At 38.1% G+C, this 23714-nt stretch overlaps 1 protein-coding gene and 1 long non-coding RNA gene across 6 annotated transcripts in view; one reads left to right on the top strand and one right to left on the bottom strand.

The window, feature by feature from the left end:
- The window catches only part of PATJ (PATJ crumbs cell polarity complex component), a 364334-nt gene that overhangs the window by 66623 nt on the left and 273997 nt on the right, over positions 1–23714 (top strand). For all 5 annotated transcript variants that reach the window (XM_045477622.1, XM_045477623.1, XM_045477626.1 and 2 more), the window contains exons 15-17: positions 2753–2887; positions 9411–9572; positions 13544–13675. In XM_045477622.1, coding sequence (XP_045333578.1) covers positions 2753–2887; positions 9411–9572; positions 13544–13675 — 429 coding nt within the window. The remainder of the gene's footprint in view (positions 1–2752; positions 2888–9410; positions 9573–13543; positions 13676–23714) is intronic.
- The window catches only part of LOC123597994, a 36920-nt gene continuing 16008 nt past the window's right edge, over positions 2803–23714 (bottom strand). Inside the window, exons 4-5 of the long non-coding RNA XR_006712346.1 lie at positions 23596–23684; positions 2803–2896 (exon numbers count right to left, since the gene is read on the bottom strand). This is a non-coding gene — a long non-coding RNA (uncharacterized LOC123597994). The remainder of the gene's footprint in view (positions 2897–23595; positions 23685–23714) is intronic.

Here is a 23714-nt window from a genome sequence, read left to right on the forward strand (position 1 = left end):
AACAATTCACAATAGCACTTCAGTGTTTCCAATTTCTCTGTGGGAACAGGACTGTTTAACTACCTCACCCAGCTTTATTTTGCAGCTCAACATATCCACCATTTCATCTGTCTCTTTCAGTTGCTCACTCCTTTAGGATTTTCTAGGTTGTTTTTTTTTTTAACTTATTTTTTAATTTACATCCAAGTTAGTTAGCATGTAGTGCAATAATGATTTCCGGAGTAGAATCCAGTGATGCACCCCCTACATATAACACCCAGTGCTATCCCACAAGTGACTTCCTTAATGCCTCTTGCCTATTTAATCCATCCCCCCACTCACAACCCCTCCAGCAACCCTCAGTTTATTCTCTGTATTTAAGAGTCTCTTATGTTTTGTCCCCCTTCCTGTTTTTATATTATTTTTGCTTCCCTTCCCTTATGTTCCTCTGTTCTAAGTTTTTAGACAGAGAGTATTTCCACTGTACATGTATAACAGAAGTCCCTTAAAGGAGGTAAAGTGTGGTAAAAATAATCAGGAAGTGATGGATTTTGAATACTTATTGCATTTGTCTTTAATATTATTTAATTGTAGTTGTACAGAATTTTCAACAGCTAGCTTACAAAATTCCTGAAAATTGAACAGTCTGTTCTTACAAGTAATCTTCGCATCGTAGAGACGACCTGTGGGTGGATCCGCTGACCACTCTCTGTGCTAGTGTTTGCCTTATAAACAAAGGGAGATGGTTGGCAGTTTCTTATTACAGACAGATTCGAGAGTTTTTATTAACTTTTTTACTACTGAAAATAAAAAAAACTCCGAAAAACCCACACATGCGTACACACACACATACACTAATAATAAGGAAACTATGTCTCCTTCCTTCTTTAAGGATGTGCATGACTTGGTGCAATGACTAGACAGGAGGATGAGGTGGCAGTGAGAAATAAATCACAGAATGGGAACAAGGGTAAAAACAATGTTAACCCTTCATTTAAAGTGCTGGAGGGGCGCCTGGGTGGCACAGTCGGTTAAGCGTCCGACTTCAGCCAGGTCACGATCTCGCGGTCCGTGAGTTCGAGCCCCGCGTCGGGCTCTGGGCTGACGGCTCAGAGCCTGGAGCCTGTTTCCGATTCTGTGTCTCCCTCTCTCTCTGCCCCTCCCCCGTTCATGCTCGGTCTCTCTCTGTCCCAAAAATAAATAAACGTTGAAAAAAAAATTAAAAAAAAAAATAAATAAATAAAGTGCTGGAACATCTTTTTTTTTTTTTTTTTTAATATTACAAGTAAAAATTTATTGACCCTGAGAAAGTACTTCTATTTTGATGTTGCTTCTCACTTATCACAGGAATTACTTCCCAAAAGAGTGCTGGAACATCTTCATGCCAGAGATGGTGGTAGATCCTGAAGTGCTCGGTGGTCAAGAGCACTTAACTTTCAGAAAATTAGCCCAGGGCCGGAAGTCCCTCATGCCTGTTTTAAGTCCTTGAGGTCTTAGTCCTTAACATTTGTCTGTGTGTATATGGTGGGAAGGAAATGAGCCCCAGATGGTGTCTGAAGAAAGGCCTGTGGATCTCTGGGGACTCAGAGCAGATGACTACGGGGAGGTGACAAACTCAGAGATAAGGGATTACAGAGAATAGGATATATGAAGGAAGGAGCCATGTTATGGATGCATTGCCACATTCTGTAGGGTTTTCTCCTTAAATGTACAGTTAGAGGTGGGCTGGTACTTTTAGAGAAATAGACTATTGATATAAGAAATATAAACCATAATTAGTACCATGTAACCACATTCGAGTTTGTAGCCTCAAAGAGAAATCATTAGCTCCATCTTTGAAAGTCAAGGGAGTGGATTTGTTAGTGCCTTTTTGACCTTTACAGCCAACAACACTGAGTCTCATCTCTTTACTTAGACATTGGCTAGAATTTCTTAACCTTTGACTCATCTGAGCCCATATGAATTCTTTTAAGCCAACGGCATCAATCCTAGGATGGAATAATGATTGCCTTCCTTATTACATAACTACTCTTCCCTAACTGGAAATTGTTCTCACTTAAGTTGGTGAAATGGGAAAGGAGTTCTTTTTTTTTTTTTTCTTTTCTTTTTTTGCTTTTGTTTGTGGAAAAGGAGTTCTTGAGTGAAGTGCCATTTTTCACAGATTAATTCAAAAACACACGAGCCCATGTTTAGTACCCGGTACTATTGTAGGGCCTGAGGTTATAGAGAGAACATACAGACTTTGCACTTAACCAGGGGGGAGCAATCAAGAAAATAGAAATTATAAACACCATAGGTTGTGAGCTGTGAGAGATGTGTACAAGGTGGTCTTAGACCCCACACAGAGGCACATTAACTTTGATATTAGGAAGAGCTTCCTGGAAGTGACACTTAACACTGGAAGTGTGAGTGGAAATTAGGTAATAAAGAGGAACTAGAATGTTCTGGGAGATGGGAAGCCCTGCAGAAATGTGAAACACTGAATACATACTGGAAACTATAGAAGGTTTGGAATGCCTGTTGCTTCGAATTGAAGGCAGGACTTTGTCTGTCTCTCCATTTCTAGGGAATCTGAAAGGAAAAGAGTAAGAATAAGCAAACAAATCTTGCATATTTTATTGGTGATTAGTTTTCCCATTATTGTCCTCTACTGGGATCTTCGTGATCTGATTTAAGAGGTGGGGCTTTCATGCCAAAATAACACTTGACAGAGGGATTAACAGTTGGATATGCCCTTGTCATGTTTGATGTTATTGCTTGTGTTTTGCTACAGTTGCTGCCCATTCACACTCTGAGACTTGGCATGGAAGTGGATTCCTTTGATGGGCACCATTATATATCTTCAATTGTTCCGGGTGGTCCTGTTGATACACTGAAACTTCTGCAGCCAGAGGATGAGCTTCTTGAGGTAAAATTTCTGAGAGATAAAAGACAGGACAGGAATTTCTAAGTTGTAGGAAGATGTATTTTTACCAGAAATTCACTGAGTTTACATCACTTCCAATGTAATGTGAGCTACTTAGGTTGAAAAATACTTGGGGACTATTGTTAACAATACTGTGTTGTATACTTGAAAAATCGCTCTAAGAGTAGATCTTCATGTTCTCCCCACACATACACAAAATGGTAACTATGTGAGGTGATGGATAAGTTAACTAACTTTATTGTGGTAATCAATTCGCAATATAGGTGTATGTGAAATCATCACATTGTACGCTTTCAACTCACACAGTGTTATGTGTCAATTATATCTCAATAAAACTGGAAAAAAATGAAATAAAATGAAGGCAAAGAAAAATACAGCCTGTGTAATGACAGTTCATTTTCCCTGTCATTTGGAAGTCCTGAGATATTCTTTTGAGTGCTTATTTAAGTCATTGAGAAAAAAGGCTAATGGCCTGTTTTAGTTTTATAGCATAATTTCTTCGTTTTAGCAAATTTTTTTTAAAGATTTGAATCCCTACACCTTGTTTGCAGTATATGGTCCCATTCATTTGCAAGTTTTATTGGTTATTTCTAATAAGAATTAAGCTAGCTGGATGACTTCAAGCTTATGTATTACTGAGTGGTATTTATATGGTCTCCTTGAGATTTGCTCACACAACATGGCAGCCTCAGTGGGCTCACTCAGGCTCCCCAGCCCGTCTTCATTTAGAGCAATTCTACAGCACTTCTGCTTTGACAAGACTTTCTTGAGAGATTTTGTTAAATCAGACAGTTCTATAGGTAACACAAAAAAAAACAAACAATATTGAATCCCCTAATTTTACAGACAAGAAAATAAGTCATTGATTATTTCCAACTTTATATCCTCATGGCATGATGACTTTAGTTCATGTCTTCTAACTCCCATTTCACTTTTTTCAAATACATCACACTACTTCCTAAGCTCCAAAAAAAAGTTAGTGGAGGGCGGGGGATGTGGGGAATAGTCACACTTAGAGAAGGCTATGTAAAAGAGGGTTCTCCCAAGAGTTAGAAACCACAGGAAACCCTCAGTTGAGCTTAATGGAATCAACTTTGTAGCCTTAGCCAAGATTAGACTCCCATGGGCCTTGATTTTAGAGATTTCTTTCTAAAGTTTATGTTTATGCAAAGTGAAATGACAAGGGTAGCAAGTAAGTTTGTTGTTCAATGCAACTGCATTTTTTAGCAGTGTCTGGCCACCTGGAGAAGAATGTTGGGAATTCTGGACTGACTTTTGAGGTCAGAGGGAAAGCTGCTATGACTGGTTGTTGTATTCTGTCATAAGCAAGGGAGGGCAAGATGTTGGAGTCCTGTTTTAAGATGTAGTAAGTTACAGGGTACCTGGAGGGCTCAGTTGGTTAAGCATCTGACTTCCTCTCAGGTCATGATCTTGCAGTTTGTGAGCCAGAGCCCTGTGTCAGGTTCTCTGCTATCAGTACAGAGCCCACTTCAGATCCTCTGTCCCTCTCTTTCTCTGCCCCTCCCCTATTTGTGTGCGCTCTCTTTCCTTATCCCTCTCTCTTTCTCAAAATAAATAAACTTAAAAAAAAAAGATGTAGTAAATTGCTTATTTTTAGAAGTGCTCAAGTAATCATACTGAGATGCTTACTGCAGATTAATGCCCTTAGGTTTTACTTACATGACTCAGGGTTTTTTGTTCTTTGCTTATTGTTTTGGTTTTTGTTTTGGTACTGAGGTCATATCTTTCTCTTCTGATCATCAGGGCATGTAGTATAGCTTTATGGATACCACACATGATAATCTGGAGATTGGAGACCATTTCTTTTTAAATTTTTTTTTTAATGTTTATTTATTTTTGAGAGCAAGAGAGTATAAGCCGGGGAAGGACAGAGGGATAGAGAGAGGGAGACACAGCATCTGAAACAGGCTCCAGGCTCTTAGCTGTCAGCACAGAGCCTGATGCGGGGCTTAAACTCATGAACCATGAGATCATGACCTGAGCCGAAGTCGGACACTTAACTGACTGAGCCACCCAGGGTCCCCTGCAGACCATTTCTATAATATGAAGTGAGTTTTGTTTTTGTTTTTGTGTTGTTTTTATTTATTTATTTTTAAAGTTTTTATTTTATTTTTTTAATGTTTTATTTATTTTTGAGAGCATGAGCAGGTGAGGGACAGAGAGAGAGGGAGCCCCAGAATCCAAACAGGTTCCAGGGTCTGAGCTGGCAGCACAGAACCCAATGCGGGGCTCAAACTCACAGACTGTGAGATCATGACCTGAGCCGAAGTCGGATGCTTAACTGGCTGAGCCACACAAGGCACCCCTATGTTTTTTTTTTTTATTTATTTTGAGAGAAATTGTGCCTGAGTGGGGGGAGAGGCAGAGAGAGAGAGGATGAAAGAATCCCAAGCAGGCTCTGTCCTGTCAGTGCAGAGCCAGACATGGGGCTTGATCTCACAAATCATGAGATCATGACCTGAGCCAAAACCGAGAGTTGGCTCCTTAACCAAGTGAGCCACCCAGGTGCCCCTATAATATGTAGTTTTTAGGTATTATTGAGAAATGAGAGATTTTTGTTTGGAGAGAAGTGGAATTAGTAAAAATCAGTATGATGCTCTCTTTTTTTTGTGAGAAAGATACATACGTTGTACACCTGAAACTAATGTAATGTTGTATATCAACTACAACTTAAAAATTTTTAATTCCAGTGTAGTTAACATACAGTGTTTTGTCAATTACGATTAAAACAAATACAATAAATTACTTTTTCTCCAAGAAAAAAATGTATATACATAACAGAATTTGCCATTGTAACCATTTTTAGTGTATGACATTAAGTATGATTCACTATTAGTATATGATAGGTGATAAAGAAATATTGGCAAGTATGGAGCAAGTGTACATGATTCTGGCCATCAGCTGAGTCCTCTGAGCTTTAGCCAAGATTAGAATCCCATGGGCCTTTCCTCTTATAAAGGAATGTGGTATAGTAAGGTAGTATCCTTTCTTAAGTATAATTTTCTGGTGAAGAAACTGGAAATAGGGAATGAAAGATAGGTTTGAAGTCAGAAGAGCTGTTCTGGTTTTGAATTTGCCGCAGCTTCACCATGTGTCCTTTGACATGTCAACTTTTTTGAGAATTGTTTTTTCATCAATAGATGCCTACCTCACCATGGTTTTTGTAAGGATGTAATGGAATATTAACTTTTTTTTTTTTAACATACCGTGTTTTATTAGTTTCAGGTGAACAATATAGTGATTCAACAATTCATACATCACTCAGTGCTCAAGACAAGTGCACTCCTTAATCCCCTTCACCTATTTAACCCGTCCCCCCCTCCCTGCCGTCTGGTAACCATCAGTTCTCTATATTTAAAAGTCTCTTTCTTGGGGCCCCTGGGTGGCTCAGTCAGTTGAGCATTCAACTTCAGCTCAGATCATGATTTCACGGTCCATGAGTTCGAGCCCTGCATCGGGCTCTGTGCTGACAGCTCAGAGCCTGGAGCCTGCTTTGGATTCTGTGTCTCCCTCTCTGCCCCTCCCCTGCTTGTGCTCGCTCACTTGCTCTCTCTCAAAAATAAACATTAAAAAAATTTTTTTTAAGAGTCTGTTTCTTGATTTTTCTTTTTTTCCTCTTAGCTCTTTTGTTCCGTAAATTCCATGTGAGTGAAATCATATGGTACTTGTCTTTGACTGACTTATTTTGCCTAGCATTATACTCTCTAGCTCTCACCATGTCATTGCCTAAGATTTCATTCTTTTTTATGGCTGAATAATATTCCACTGTATGTATACCACATCTTTATTCATCAGTCTATGGACACTGGGGCTGCTTCTGTAATTTGGCTATTGTAAATACTGCTGTAAACATGGGGGTAGATGTATCCCTTTGGATTAGTGTTTTTGTATTCTTTGGGTAAATATCCAGTAGTGCCATTGTTGGATTCTAGTGTATTTCTATTTTTAACTTTTTGAGGAACCTTCATACAGTTTTCCACAGTGGCTACGTTCATCCATGCAAACTTGAAAGCATAATCTCACGGTGAGATCTTGGCAGTATTATCACTGTGAAAAGGCATAAACAATCGTGATGGGATAAGATGAATGAGGATTGAATGAGGTAATGCAGTGGGACAATACTTGTACAGTATTATGTACTCTGCAAATGTGTATGTGTGTGTTTTCTAATCACAAAGTCTGAGTAATTGAGACTTGATGCCACTTAAGAGGGTCTCCACTTGGAGGGCCTAGAGAAATACTGTGAACTCTAAAATAAAAGTTGGCTTATTCTGAATAATCAAATATAGAAATAAAAAAAAGCTGTCTAAAGTTAGCCAATAAACTCTTGAACTTTGTGTGTGTGTGTGTGTGTGTGTGTGTGTGTGTGTAATGTAGCATACTCCTTAGAGCTTAAAACCAGAAACACAAATGTGCTTTGGGGTTAGAACATTGTGCCAAGTCTCAGCCCAGAGCAGCTATTTACAGCAGCCATAAATCCTCTTAGATAGGAATTGGTAATGGGAAATGTGACCAATCCCTTTAGCAGTAGAGAGTAGTGAGGAGGACTACCAGGCACCTGCTGTAATAATTGGAGACAATTCAAATGAATAAATAATGAGCTAAATAAATATTTAAATGTACTCCAAGATAAAAACCTGAAAAGTGATTTTCTAATTTGTTGAAGTAATGTGAAACACAAACTAATACTTGCATATGGGTAGAATTCCTGCTTTGGTTATATCTGCTTGCTTTATTTCCAGTACAGGGTACTACCCATTTGGGTGATTTTAGAACTTCCTGTGTTTGTGGTACCAGTTGGCACTGTGGACATGATATGACCTGTGAAGGTTAACTGTCAGCTCTTCCAAGGAAAAACCTTTATTAGCTGTTGAACTTGCTGTCCCCTGGCTCCCTTTCATCAGTCATAAAGTCTTGGGAGACGGTATTTACTTTCCTACTAGGACTAGCTCCCTGAAGCACATATGGGTCTCTTTACTAGGTGGTGATTTCTCTGTAAATAATTAGGAGGCAGAGAGATGGCATCCAGCCTGATCGCTAAGTACTTGTATGTTGCAGGCCTGCGAGTAGTTCCCAGGGATGATTGACTTGGGGCTCCGGCAGCTGCTGATGAGATACTTCCAATGACTCACAGTGTCATATTGTCTGAGAATGACAGATTTTGTGCAAAGGTTTCTTCTCCCAGGAAGTCAGCCCCTCCAGTTATGTGGACATTAACACTGCACCTGTCAGAAATTAATGCCAGACCAGAGATAACTTTAAAACTAATAATGTTGCGGAACCCTCCCAGGAAGGTAGGAGTCCAGTCCAGATGTGAAAAGATGATTTGATGCCTGGATGTATTCATGCCTCAACTTTGAGGGAGTAGCAGACAGGTCAGCTTTTGGTGGCATTTAGTCAGAACTGGGAGAGCTCCTGGAGCTTAGGTCATATATATAAAAAGTTAGAATAGGTTTATCTTTCTAAATCATCTTTGGTGTAAAATATTGTGACTATGCACTAAAATAGGAAATTTAGGAAATTTTTTGGTGGTAAGCACTAAGATTAGTAAGGAGTAGTTGGTTATCTTTTTGTTCTTTTAAACATATGGGACACACAGGGGCGCCTGGGTGACTCAGTCGGTAAAACATCAGACTTTGTCTCAGGTCGTGATCTCGTGGTCTGTGAGTTAGAGCCCTGCATCGGGCTCTGTGTTACCAGCTTGGAGCCTGAAGGCTGCTTCAGATCCTGTGTTTCTCTGTCTCTGTCCCTCCCCCACTCGTGCTCTGTCTCTCTTTCCCTCTCTCAAAAATAAAGAAAAAAGAAAAAAAAGCAACTTAAACACATGGGACACACAAAAAGCAATTGGAAAACTGGCACACTTCCTGTACTTGATGGCTATGTCAGAGCATGTAAGAATAGAATAGAGGCACTCTTATACGTATTTCTTTTTGATCGACAGGGTTTTTCTAGGATTTTCTAGTTTATGGCATGTGAAAAAAAATTTTGACAGCTGAGTATCCTAGATTTTGTTACCTACACATTATAAGCTGAGCAGGTTTTAATTTTAGCCTTAAATTTAGTGTTAATATCTGTTAGTGGTGTTTTTATGAAATGAAAAAGCATAAGGAGACCATCTTAGAAAGGTTATCAATGATGTTTAATGTTTAAAGAGAGATGTGTAGATGATAGAATTCAACATTGGAGTCTAGAAAAGAGAAACCATGGAGGTGTGAAAAATTAGGCACATCACTTGTAATCTTCACACGTTATACTTTGTTCACTGAAATTCAGTCAAGGTTTAGCTTTAATTTTTATGCATTTAGTTTTGTACATTTATGCATTAGTTTTTTATGTTTGGTTACTGCTAAAATAACGTGAATACATTTAAACCCTTTGTTCATAGGAAAAATAAAATAATACTGTTTTGATTCTGATGTAAGCATGGGACTTTGGTTTTTTCATCGGGGCCTCCTCAGTTCTGACTTGTCCCTTGACTTTCTAGGTCAATGGTGTACAGCTCTATGGGAAATCTCGCCGAGAAGCAGTCTCCTTTCTCAAAGAAGTGCCACCTCCCTTTACCTTGGTTTGCTGTCGACGACTCTTTGATGATGAAGCCTCTGTAGATGAACCAAGGACCACTGAAGCCTCTCTTCCCAAGATAGAGGTACAAACTGAATATGGTTCCCATATGCGGTTCTCATAGGAATGCCTGTTCATCCAGGATGCCCTGGAGAGAGTATTTGGATAGGAAGGGAGGGGAGACACTTCTTCCCTCTTTTATATGACTAAAGTAGCACTTACAGGCAACAATGCATAGCTTTTCAAACTGTTACTTTTCATTTAACATCATAAAACTTTTTTTTCTTCCTTTTTTAATTTTTTTAACTTGAAATGGTGGAGATATTAACATGCATGCACTTTGATTTTAGAGAATTTTTTTTTTTTTTTTTTTTTTTTTTTTCTTTAAGTAATTTCCTGGGCTCATTACTTCTGGATCCCAGTTCAACTCAGTTCATCTTAAGTTTAAGATGGTGATGAGTGTTAAATATCTAATGGACTTCCCTTTTTCAGAGCCTTAAAAATATGAAGATCTATGACCGGTTTTGAAGTGAGTAAAAATTGCTATAAAAGCCTTCAGAAGGTCAGAGAAGAATATAACATTTTCTGTGCTTTTGGTACTCTTTTTTTGTTTTGTTTTGTTTTTTAATTTTTTTTTATTTTAAAGAACATTGTGATTATGAAAACAGTTTTAAGCACATGCTTCCCCATTTTATACCATTTGTAACCTCATCTTTCATGCCACTTTCCCTACCCCTCCCCCCTTTCCAGACTCTTACAAATTATAATTCTATTAACACCAGTTTACATACACAGAGCCTTTCTTTTACCTGCCTGTGGTCTGAATTTCAACATATATGGACTCTAATTGTGCCTTTACCACTTAATGATTGTGAATCTTGGAGCAGATAACTTACTTTGAATATTCATCTTCTTTTGAAAATTGGGGATGCTTATAGTACTTACCACCCTCATCAGTTTGTGTGAGAAGGAAGTGAAATATTATGTGCACAGTTCTTAGTGCAATGCCTTCCACGTGGAAAGTGCTCAGGAAAAGTTAATGATAGCTCTTGGCTCTTCCAGTCCACCCATCTTTGTTTGCTAATTTCCTAAAGTATGTAAGAGGCTGGCACTGTCGTAGGTCACAAAGTCTTTCATGTGACGTGACAACTCCGCTCCCGTGGGCAGAGCCATATCTTAAAATTAATTTGTGTCTCGGGGCGCCTGGGTGGCTCAGTCGGTTAAGCGTCCGACTTCGGCTCAGGTCACGATCTCACTGTCTGTGAGTTCGAGCCCCATGTCGGGCTCTGTGTTGACGGCTCAGAGCCTGGAGCCTGTTTCGGATTCTGTGTCTCCCTCTCTCTCTGACCCTCCCCCGTTCATGCTCTGTCTCTCTCTGTCTCAAAAGTAAATAAACGTTGGGATGCCTGGATGGCTCAGTCGGTTAAGTGTCCGACTTCGGCTCAGGTCACGATCTCGCGGTCCGGGGGTTCGAGCCCCACGTCGGGCTCTGAGCTGATGGTTCAGAGCCTGGAGCCTGCTTCCAATTCTGTGTCTCCCTCTCTCTCTGACCCTCCCCCGTTCATGCTCTGTCTCTCTCTGTCTCAAAAGTAAATAAACGTTGGGGCGCCTGGGTGGCTCAGTCGGTTAAGCGTCCGACTTCGGCTCAGGTCACAATCTTGCAGTCTGTGAGTTCGAGCCCCATGTCGGGCTCTGGGCTGATGGCTCAGAGCCTGGAGCCTGCTTCCGATTCTGTGTCTCCCTCTCTCTCTGCCCCTCCCCCATTCATGCTCTGTCTCTCTCTGTCTCAAAAATAAATAAACGTTAAAAAAAAAAATTTAAAAAATAAATAAACGTTAAAAAAAATTAAAAAAAATTAATTTGTGTCTCATAGTGTTTTTATTCTGTACTGGGTGTACAAGAATTGCCCCGCCCATTATTGATTATTGATTGAGAATCTTTTTTTTTAATGTTTATCTTTGGTAAAATCTATTTCAAAGAAGAGACTCGAATCACTTTTGTGATTCTTACTATCGTACTAAAATTCAGTGTGGATGAGGGCTTACCTCTAAAGGTTGATAAAAATGCCTTTAATCAAATCTTACAGGGTGTGTAAATCACCAACCCAGCTTGCTGACTCTGTGCTCCCATCTGTCATCCTTTACCACAATGGGTAAACAACAGCTTTGAATTATTCTAAATGTCAACCTTGCTGCCCATTAGTTGATTGCTTTCTATTCTGTAAATACAGAGTTAGGCAGAATTGATTCTATCAGAGTGATATATCTCAGGTTGGAGTTTAATATCCTACATACCTTAGATGCCTTGAAATTTCTGTAAGCTTAGGTTTTATAAGTGTATGCGGTTTCTTAAAATCCTGGCTTTCTTTTCCATCTGTCTTTGTGTTTTTTTTGTTTTTTTGTTTTTTTTTTCCATTTATCCCTATATCATCTTAGGTTCTTAAACCTTATCTGGTTAGACAACTTAGCCAAAATTCTAATGCTCATTAATCATTGAGGATATTAAATGCACAGCAAAACATCAATCACATTGTATTAGGTATTGGAAGTTTACTTTTTTGGAAGGTATAATGTTTTTTAAATATCATTTCCTCACATCAGACTTATATATACAGAGGTTCCTGATTCAGTGGATCCCCCTAATTTCAAGTTTTGTAATTCAAGAACCCAGAAATTGTTCCCATGTTTCAATTCAATCCACCATGAATTGAGTATTGACTTTCCATGTCCTGTGGGGACAGTTTGAGATCTGGACCAACCCTAATTTTAAAAATGTTTTTGTACTTGCTCTGGTGCCTTGCTCTTCCACATTAGAGGGGCCCCCTCCCTTTGATTTCATTAAATGGATTTTCTTATGCAAGTCACTCAAAATTACATTCATAGGAACGATGCACTTTGATTTTATTTACTAAGATCACCCAAAGTTTTAAGAAGTCTACTTTGAAAAATTAGTCCATAGCTTTATTTAGAAAGTTTCAAGGGAAATGCAAAGATGGATGATTTGTTAATGTATTGAACAAATATTTATCAAGTGCCTAGTGCACGCCAAGCTGTATTGTGGGCTGAGCAGATAACCATCGGTAAACTCCATGGTAGCCCACACAGAATTTCCATTCTAGCCTGTCATTTTGTTAGTTGCTACAAAGAAAAAGAAGATAATTTTTGAGCTTCAGGTAGAAGTTCAGAGTATTTTGAGCAAGATAGATCATATAAAAAATAATACCATGCTATAAATAGTATTGAAAACTGAAAGCAGCTTCTCTCCTTCTGTGTAGTTGACTCATTGACCCACTATGATTTAGCTTCCTAGAATTCCCTATAGCAGTGACTCTTTTACCTGAAAGGAGGGAAGGAGTCTGGAATAGGGGGACTCAGGAGTGTGAAGTCAAGGAAAATAACCAAGGATCTCTGTATCGAATAGTTTTGCTGGCTTATGTCCTCCATCCAAGACCAGATTTTCTTTATTTCAACTCAGTGATTTTTTTTTTTTAAATCTGATATTTAGACCTTCACAGTTCACAAGGACTTGGGGTTTTTTCCACTTTGTTTTTCTAGTGAAGTTTTTCTTAACTTCCAGGAGCCAACAGAAGTGGTTTCCCTTTTGTCTTACACTCTCTCTCTTTGTTGGCATCTTTCTGTCTCTCACTGTAATTGTGAATTCAGGTATTGCTACTCAAATATCTTATAAACTTTGACTTTGTATGATATTTACATTTTTTCTTAAATCACATATTTTTCCTTTTATGCTTCTAATGGGATGACAGACCTCATTGAAGTATAAGAGGTCAGTGTTAATATTTTGAATGACACAGTTACTTACATTTAAAAAAAATCCAACTGTATGAGCAGCCTGCATTTTTAAGTACTTGAATTTTCTTGAGGATCTTATCCTAGAGTGTGTGTACCCCAGCGCATGCCCCTTTTGAAAAGATTATAAACTATGCATGCCAAAGAGAATTCCCAGTTTGAGAAGAAGCTATGAGATTCCTGATATGTTAATTCTTTTCAGAATTGAAAGGACAATGTTTTGAAGCATTTATCTTCTTTGGTGTTTCAGGCTGACCACAGTGTAGATGTCCATACTGAAGATGATGATGATGGGGAATTAGCATTATGGTCTCCTGAAGTGAAGATAGTTGAACTTGTAAAAGATCATAAAGGCTTGGGATTCAGCATTTTGGATTACCAGGTATAAAAATCTATATTGAGTTTCTGGAGGGATTTGTTTGTTTTAAAGGTATGTGAAAAAGTAATTATTTAAGGCACCCACTAGGGAAAACTGAATGATTTGATGTATAATGCTATCGTCCAAAGACAGGTGTTAAAATTCCCATTGTTACCTTTGCAACTGGTAGCTTTCTTAGTGAATAAAATGATGGGTGATATAATAATTGAATAGTGAGGGAAGCAACAGTTTTATACCCATGGATGCTTTTAGAAACTGGAGCTTGAAGAATTTTTTAAAATTATTTATTTTGAGAGAGAGAGAGAGAGAGAGAGAGAGAGAGAGAGAGAATGTGAGCAGGGGGGCAGGGAAAGAGGGAGAGAGAATCCCAAGCAGGCTCCTCTCTGTCAGTGTGGAGCCCGATGACGGGCTCAGCCTCATGACCGCAAAACCACAACCCGAGCTGATATCAAAAGTCCAATGCTCAACCAACTGAGCCACCTAGGTGACCCTTCAAGAATTTTTTTATATGGAGGGATTGTTTTCCCCAGCTTAAAAAAATTTTTTTTAAATATTATTTATTTTTGAAAGAGAGAACAGGGGAGGAGCAGAGAGAGAAGGAGACACAGAATCTGAATCAGGTTCTAGGTTGTGGGCTGTCAGCATGGAGCCCAACACGAGGCTCGAACCCACAAACCGTGAGATCGTGACCTGAGCCAAAGTTGGACGCTCAACTGACTGAGCCACCCAGCTGCCCTTCCCCAGCTTTATTGAAATATGTTTCACAAACCATAACATTCATGCATTTCAGGCATGCCATTTGGTTGTTTTTAGTATATTCAGAGTTGTGCAACCATCACCACAGTCTTAATTTTAGAACACTTCATCACCGCAGAAAGAAACCCCATCCACATGATAGTCATTCATTCCTAATTCTCTCTTCTCTCTCCCCTTCACATGAAGGTTTTTATTGTTTTGCTTTTCTGTTAACAGAAATGTTCTTGGTGAAATTATGTACTTGTATTTAATATAGGACACATGACATTTATTTATATGTACTCCAATTATAATTGGAGTCAAGTCACTAATGTATTTGGGAGGAGGTGTGTGTGAAAGATCCCAATAAGACATCTATCTATATGTTGTATCAGTTTACCAGTTTACAGTATTTTTAGACCTTCTGATTATCATGGGGAATTTAGAACTGTTGGCAAAAAAGCTCTTCACTTTTAAGATGCATATTTTAATACTTTAGTGCTGCCTAAACACATTGTGGTTTAATAAAGCAAAATGTACTCTATCAAAGCACATAAAATGCCAAGTGATATAAAAATCAATTTTTTTAATATAATAAGGCATTCGGGAACAGATTAAAAGAAAAATACTTTGTGCATTATGTAAGAACATTAAATTCCATATTTAGGCAGTATGATTTAAGATTACTGAAATAGATTGTTCATTTTTGCTGGCATATTTCTATGCCAGATAACCCTCTCTGTTATTAGAACTTTTCTTTGGAATATTACTGAATTATGATTTGCTGATTCTAAATAATGCATAATTGGGGAGATATTTTTATCAAGAAGTATCAATACTGGGGCGCCTGGGTGGCGCAGTCGGTTAAGCGTCCGACTTCAGCCAGGTCACGATCTCGCGGTCCGTGAGTTCGAGCCCCGCGTCGGGCTCTGGGCTGATGGCTCGGAGCCTGGAGCCTGTTTCCGATTCTGTGTCTCCCTCTCTCTCTGCCCCTCCCCCGTTCATGCTCTGTCTCTCTCTGTCCCAAAAATAAATAAACCTTGAAAAAAAAAAAAAAAAGAAGTATCAATACTGTAAGATTCTAGAAGCTTATATATTGGTTAATATAAGGACATATAAAACAAATTTTAGGCACTACCTCAATTTTTCTTCCCCCGTATATCCTTATTACCTACCATATGGTAAATGATAAATATTTGCAGAATATTTTAAACTGAATAAAGAGAGCGCATGTGTGTGTATGTGGGGGAGGGGCAGAAAGAGAGGTAGAGAGAGAATCCCTCTGACAGTGCAGAGCCCAATGCAAGGCTCAAACCCATAAACCGTGAGATCGTGACCTGAGCAGAAATCAAAAGTCTGACGCTCAACTGACAGAGCCACACAGGCACCTCTAGGTTAGCCAAAATTAACTGGAACTAAATGAACACATCCAACGAAATTTATTGTTTACCATTTTGATCATTAGGATTTAGTTTAGAAAACACCTTTCAGATGTAGTGTTAGATATTCAGGTACATTTCCATTATCATTGGAGCTATATGTATTTGCATTATTACATAAGGTATTAAAATGGTCATGCTTACCCTCTTAAATGACATTATCTGCAAGCTTTATATTTCGAATATTGCCCATGTTAAAGCAGAGAAGTGTTTCAGAAATAAAAACCAAACCAAACTTCAGTAAAGGATAGAAAGAAAAGTTTGATAGTCCTTAAGAATTTAACCTCTAGTTAACAGAAGAATTCTTTTAGCAGTTCTGAGCTTTACACTTAAAAATAGTTCCAAATATGGAAAATTTCTTTCTTCACCACATTCCTGTAGGTATGACATGTAGCATACTTGGGTTTTTTGAAATTTTATTTTTATTTATAAAATTCTAGGGGCACCTGGGTGACTCAATCAGTTAAGCATTGGACTCTTAATTTCAGCTCAGATGGTAGTCTCACAGTTGTCAGATTGAGCCCCATGTGGGCTGTGTGCTGGGCATGGAGGCTGCTGCTTAGAATTCTCTCCTCTCTCTTTCTGTCCCACCCTTGCTTATGCTCGCTCTAGCGTGCACACTCTCTCTCTCTTTATCTCAGAAAAAAAATGCTTACATATAAATGCCAATGAGGGGTACCTGCCTGGGTGGCTCAGTCGGTTAAGTGTCTGACTCTTGATTTCAGCTCAGAGCATAATCTCACAGTTGATGAGTTTGAGCCCTGTATTGGGCTCTGCGCTCACTGTGTGGAACCTGCTTGGGATTCTCTCTCTCCCTCCCTGCCCCCCCTCCCCCCACCCCACTCTGCTGCTCTCCCACTTGTGTATTCTCTCTCTCTCTCTCTCTCTCTGTCTCTCTCAAAATAAACTTAAAAAATAAAATAAAATTCTAGGTTTTTTCCCCATCTTCCTCATAATCATCATTACGTATACAGACATTTCTGCACAAATTATATAAAGTAATTTTGCTGCAAGAGAAGTGTTAGATACTCCTTTTGCCTTTGTGCTTCTCAGAGAACTGATGGAAAAATATTTCATTTTTGAAATGCTACTTTGATTCATATTAAAGTGCTCAGCTTATTTACTTCTGTAGCTAACCCTTGGGAGAAAAAACATTGAATCTTGAACTGAACTTTTTTCTTAAGTCCATTTACTTACAGCTGTATTCGGCACGTTTTCACCATTTGTCAGTGGTATGTAGAACTATTAAACACTATGACATTTAGATGACACATAAACACAATTTAAAATTTGGTTTGGGGCAAGTTAATTAATTGGTTATATTGTCTCTTGTTGTAATTAGGTAATAAATTCTAAAGTTCAAACATTTTTTGCAAGGCCAGGTGAAGGTGTAGCAAAAGTCATGAAAGGCCATGTTCCTGGCTATTATTGTATTTAATATATCCTGTATGAATTTATTAGGTAGCTGAATAGGACCAATGCAAACCCACCCCCATCCCATTCCCCCTCTTAGTACATTTAGAATAAGAATACCGTAGAAACATTTTGGCCACCAGAGGAAAGTTTTAGGACAGTGGGAGAGCTTCCCGGTGGTAAAGGACTGCATTAGCAGTATTGAAGAGATTGAAAATTTACTTTGCAATAGTAATTTCTCACCAGTTTTTCTCTAGAATAGTAAGAACTTTCTCAAGAACCTGACTAAATGAGGGGCGCCTGGGTGGCGCAGTCGGTTAAGCGTCCGACTTCAGCCAGGTCACGATCTCGCGGTCCGTGAGTTCGAGCCCCGCGTCGGGCTCTGGGCTGATGGCTCAGAGCCTGGAGCCTGTTTCCGATTCTGTGTCTCCCTCTCTCTGACCCTCCCCCGTTCATGCTCTGTCTCTCTCTGTCCCAAAAAATAAATAAACGTTGAAAAAAAAAAAATTAAAAAAAAAAAAGAACCTGACTAAATGATATACAGCATCTGTTGTACTGGTACTTATGCAATTTCTTCATCTATAAAATGGGGATAATGTCTAGCTGAAAGGATTGGTGTGGATTAAGTAAATTAATGTGTAAAGAAGTGGGAAATGTTAACATTACGATGGGTATATGAATATCGATAATCATCCAACTTAGAAAATAAACTACAGAAGTCTTGATATTGTCCTTTAATATATAGCCGTACTACAATATATTTGTACCCTGTCAATTTTTAGCCATCTATTTAGGAAAATTAATAAGTAGATGCCTTTGTTTAGTGAAGTCTAAATTTAATTGTAAAATTACATTCTAAAATGCAGCCAACTCTTGATAAACCATATGTGAATTATCCAATTGTGGATTATTGGCCAGCAATTTGCTTTTTACATAAATTGAACTGAGCCTTAGGAAAAGATGAGCGAGCAGATAAAGGATGCTGAATTGGCCATGGAACCATGGGGTGGCTTCCTGGATAGGTGAAAGTCTGGAAATGCAAAGTGGAAATACATTTTCATGAAAGGCATTTAAAACAGATTGGGACAAAGCAAAAGGAGATAGTGACAGGGAAGACATCGTAAATGTGATTCAGGTGGTAAGCCTCCTCATTAGATTTTAAGATAAAGTGATACTAGCTTTATTGGCTGGGATTCGAATGGAGGTAGAATATTTATTAGTTTCAAATATTTCTAGGCACTACTCCATGTAGTGGTTAGTTAAAATCCTGTCCTACATGTGTACCATGTTAGAAGGGTCATTTGTCACTATAATATCATATCGTGTAAGATAGTGCCATGGAAAACAGTGATGTGCCTAATTTATCAAGAACATGAATATAATGGCTTAACTGTATACTCTGTTTCTAAGCAACATAAAACTTCAGAAATTTTTTATAATTTTTTATGGTATAATTTCTTGCCAGTTTCTAGATGTGGTTTACATATTGCGCTCGAGTTATCTTTGTCTCAATCGTGTAATGTCTTTATTCCTTGGAATAGTACTAATACTCATACTAATCCTAATATTAATACAACTAAAACTAATACAAATCCAGTAATAATCGCTAACGTTTACTGAGTGTTTACTGTTTGCTGGGCATTGTTCTGATTGTTTTATGTACGTATTCCTTGCAAGAACCCTATGAACTAGGTGCTATTATTATTTATTTTTTTAATGTTTTATTTGTTTTTGAGAGAGAGAAAGAGACAGAGCATGAGTAGCGGAGGTGAAGAGAGAGGGAGACACAGAATCTGAAGCAGGCTCCAGGGTTTGAGCTGTCAGCACAGAGCCCGATGCTGGACTCAAACCCACAAACCATGAGAACATGACCTGAACTGAAGTCAGACGCCTAACCAGCTGAGCCATCCAGATGTCCCATGACTTTTTTTTTTTAATGTTTATTTATTTTTCAGAGAGAGAGAGAGAGCATGAGCAAGGGAGGGGCAGAGAGGGAAGGAGACACAGAATCTGAAGCAGGCTCCAGGCTCTGAGCTGTCAGTACAGAGCCTGATGAGGGGCTCCAACTCACGAACCATGAGATCGTGACCTGAGCCGAAGTTGGACGCTCAATTGACTGAGCCACCAAGGTGCCCCAAGAGTAGATGCTATTATCCTCATTTTTGAAGTGAGGAACCTGAGGCACAGAGAGGTTACATAACTAGTCCAAGTTCACACAGCTAGTATGTGGCAGAACTAGAATTTGAACTCAAGCAGTTGGCTCCCAGAATCTATGCTTTTAGCTACCGTATTATGCTGCTTCTTTCATGATGCATGCATTTTATTACAGGAGATCTTTGTACTAAATTTATTACAGCAGATCTTCCTGTTTTTCCAGCTTGCAAAAAAATTTCATATCTTAAAGACAAGTTGCGAGATGGTATTCTCATTTTTAATGCTTATCTGGAAGTTTAGTAAGTATTAAAAATTAATATAGTGTCCTCATACACATTTTCTAAGAGCTAGTGTTTATTGTTTCCAATGAAAATAATTACAAATTTAAGTATCCTAAATTAGTGCTACTAATTTGTTGTGGGTTAGTGTTCAATAATGAAGCAATTATTAGGTAGTCTGAGTCTGTAATTTTTAATTTCTACCAAAAATCTTGAAATAAATTTAGAATTGTGTGGATTTCACCTTAGGTTGACCTTACGTATTAAAGACAGCAAGTGGATATTTTCTGGTGTTTTGATTTATGTTGAACTTCGAATAACCCCTCATGATTATAATTCACTGGAAATGTTTGACATTAGCCAATTTTTGAACATTAGCCATGATATTGCCATTCTTAGTACTTTTGAATTTCAGTGATTTAGAAGGTAAAATTTATTAACCAATAATTCTCCTTCCTCCCACATCCCAGTCCTCGTTTCTCTCCCCTCCTGATATGGACAGACTCAATTTTTGCCAAAGCCGATATTTTTAAAAGACTTTGGGTTTATCTCAGACTCTAAGATAGATAAAAATAGAAAGCATAATAGCACAGCCATTGAGAGGTGATTCACACATAAATACTGTTAGCAATATTTTAAAAAGTTGTTTGAAAGACCAAAGACGAATGATGATTCGTTAAAAATAATAGTGAAAATATTCCTCTGTATAAAAAAAAGATTAATTTTCCTTAACAGAAGAAATGGGTTATAAAGCCCAAAGAGTATGAATATGAATGACTATAGTATTGCTGAGTCTTGGATATGGTATGGCTTAGTGTTTGTTAGAAAAACTTAGTATGTAGTTTTTGCCTTTTTCCTAACTCCATTAGATGAATTCTCTTTAAAAGATTTAAAAAGTTGTAGGAAGAGATTGTGTAAATTTCATGTATTTGGCATTAAATTGGCTTTATTCTAAAATTTTTTTAATGTTTATTATTTATTTTTGAGAGAGAGAGACCGAATGTGAGAAGGGGAGGGGGAGAGAAAGGAGACACAGAATCCTAAGTAGGCTCCAGGCTCTGAGCTGTCAGCACAGAGCCTGACGCAGGGCTCGAACTTACCATGAGATCATGACCTGGGCCAAAGTTGAACACTCCATTGACTGCGCCACCCAGGTGCCCCTAAATTGGCTTTTTTCTTATATGTGCAACAGAATGACTTCCTCTGAACGTAAGGAATGTTTTTAAAATAAGTAATACATACATATGGCATAAAAATTCAAAGTACATAAAGGTATCCTGTGAAAAGTAAATCTACCTCTGACCATAGTCCCTTCACTTCTCCTAGATAAAAACTCCTGTTTTTCTTGTCTATCCTTTCAGAGATATATTATACATACAAAGTAATAAAAGTAGTAGTTAAAACAAATTTTTTTTACATATAAATGGAGTATGTCAAACATACTTTAAGCACATTGCGTTTTATCTCAGTTATATGTTCTTTCATTTTGGTATTTATAGATCTATGTAATTCTTTTTAATAACTGCATAGTATATTATTGTTGATGTATAGTAATTTATTTAACCAATCTCCTGTACCTATTTAGTGGGCATTTCAAATGTAGCTATAGTGGATATCCTTGTCATACTCTTTCGTAAAAAGGTGGGGATGATTCTTAGGATGAATTCCTAGAATTGCTCATCAAAAGAGCACATATCTTTTAAATTTTGGTACATTTTTACTAAATTGCTTGCATATAATCATTTGTGAGACTCCTATGTATTTAGACTACTTAAAATTAATGCCTTCTTATGTAGTGTCATTTTTTTAATTAGATAATTCTCTGGAAAACAAAGTCTAAGCAGGTGCCTAATTCATGAATTTGCTAATGATTTTCCATGCTATGGACAGATTAATAAGTGATAGCAAAGTATAACTATTCATTTTGTTTCGACTTTATATTGGCAGTAATTAATTGTTGTATTTAGTTTAAAAAATTTTAATGTTTATTTATTTTTGAGAGAGAAACAGAACGTGAGTGGGAGAGGGGCAGAAAGAGAAAGAGACACACACACACACACACACAGAATCCAAAGCAGGCTTCAGGCTCTGAGCTGTCAGCATGGAGCCTCACCTGGGGCTCGAACTCACGAACTGTGAGATCATGACATGAGCTCCGGTCGGACGCTTAACTGACTGAGCCATCCAGGCATCCTGGCAGTAATTAATTTATTGATTTTTGAAGCTAAGGGCATAAATGGTTTATATTCATACAATGCTGCTAGTGCCCAAAAGTCTATTCCTATTTCTTCTATCAGTTTTAATCTTGTTTATGAGAAAACTTGAGTTTATAAAGAGAAGCAATTAAGGATTTTAATTTTTGCTATTTTAGGTGAGTGCTGTTAAGAATACATAGTGTTCACTAACTTGTGGGAAGTCCAGTATCTTTGTGTTCTTATTAGGCGATTAGTTCATAGACTTTAAGATATAGAATTAGATAGGTATCAACATAATTTTAACATATAATACAGCCTATGTTAGTAACATTAAAAAGCCAATTACAAACCTACACTAATTCCAGAATCTAAGACACGGAGGATATACTATATAGCTACAGTTTCATGCTCAAGGGATCTCATAACATGGACACCAATATCTTGTTGATTTTTTCTTTTGTTGCTTATGTCTTTTTTTTTTTTTTTTTTAAGGAGTTCTTTGGGTTTACTTCACCCAGGTAGGATTAAGACAGTAAGACTAAGAAAAATGCCATCAATCTGCTACTAATGGTCGTATACATGTTCTCATAAATATATCCTCCTATAGCTTGCTGTTGAACAAACCACACATCTGCATTTAAAGGTCACTTTTGCTTAATGGAACTTGGGACTGATAAAGGCTATTCTGTGCTCATCCCTGATTCCTGTCCACATTTATTTTTATTAACATCAAAGTACTGTAAGCTTCAGTGCCAACTGGGGTGAAGATTTCTTTTCACAGAGGATTTGCTCCCTTTCCCTCTATGGGAAAGTTCTATATCCTTTAAATCATTTTAAGCTGCTTCATTTGAAAAATAATTCTTAGTAGTGTGTTCATGGAGTGGATTGATTGTGGCTAGTGGGGAAATTCTCTCATGGCTTAAAGATTGCTTTTCAAGCCTGCGAAGTGGGTGAATGAAGGGAGCCCACTCCTGGTGTGTGGAGTTTGTACTGTGCTCAGGATGATGACTGACTTCCAAAAACCACAGTTCAGCAAGACTAAAGGCATCAGGAGACCAGAAGCCACTTAATAAGAGATCAAAGAGGCTGTGTGTATATCAGCTTGAAATCCAGATAGTACAGATCAAAAGCTTGCCTTAGCGAGGCAGCTGCAGGGGGATGAAGTTAGCAGGAGGCCCCAAAGATCTTAAGTCAGGCCTGATGTTGAACTTTACGGGAATTTCATGGCTCCTCTGGAATACGAATTTGGCAAAAAAAAAAAAAAAAAAAAAAAAATCCCATTGTGTCTAATGGTGGGGAGAGAGAATAGAGGGCAGGGAGCAAATGCTCATCAGCTGGTTGGTGCTTTCTAATAGGGTGGCTCCCTTTTTAACAAATGTTTCTGCTTTGTACTAGAAGGCAATGCTGAGGAGGAAGAGATCCTGTAAATGGTATATTTGTCATATTACCTTTCATGAGTATTTCACAAATAGCCAAACTGTAAATATTAGTGTTTATGAAACAACCACAGAGAGCTGATTTACTGCAAAACCTGGTAATTACATCTATCTTGTGAAATGCTGAACATATTCCAGGAAGTTAGTGGATATCAGTCTAGCTATGTATCTGTTTCCCATGTAATTAAAAACAGAATAATAACTCAAGAAACAATGTTGGTCTAAAGAAGAAATTCATTCTTCAGAGCTATTTCATGCCCCGTCTTCCCCTACCTCTGCGTGTGGGTGTCTTGTAGAAGTCCTCACTTGGTTGTGATGTCAGCCTCAAGAGCCATGGCAGTAGATGACGGTCATAGCCCTTCCTAGAGTATGGCAGAAAGAGTGAATCAAAA

The sequence above is a fragment of the Leopardus geoffroyi genome, chromosome C1, assembly GCF_018350155.1.
Source record: "Leopardus geoffroyi isolate Oge1 chromosome C1, O.geoffroyi_Oge1_pat1.0, whole genome shotgun sequence".
Taxonomy (NCBI): domain Eukaryota; kingdom Metazoa; phylum Chordata; class Mammalia; order Carnivora; family Felidae; genus Leopardus; species Leopardus geoffroyi.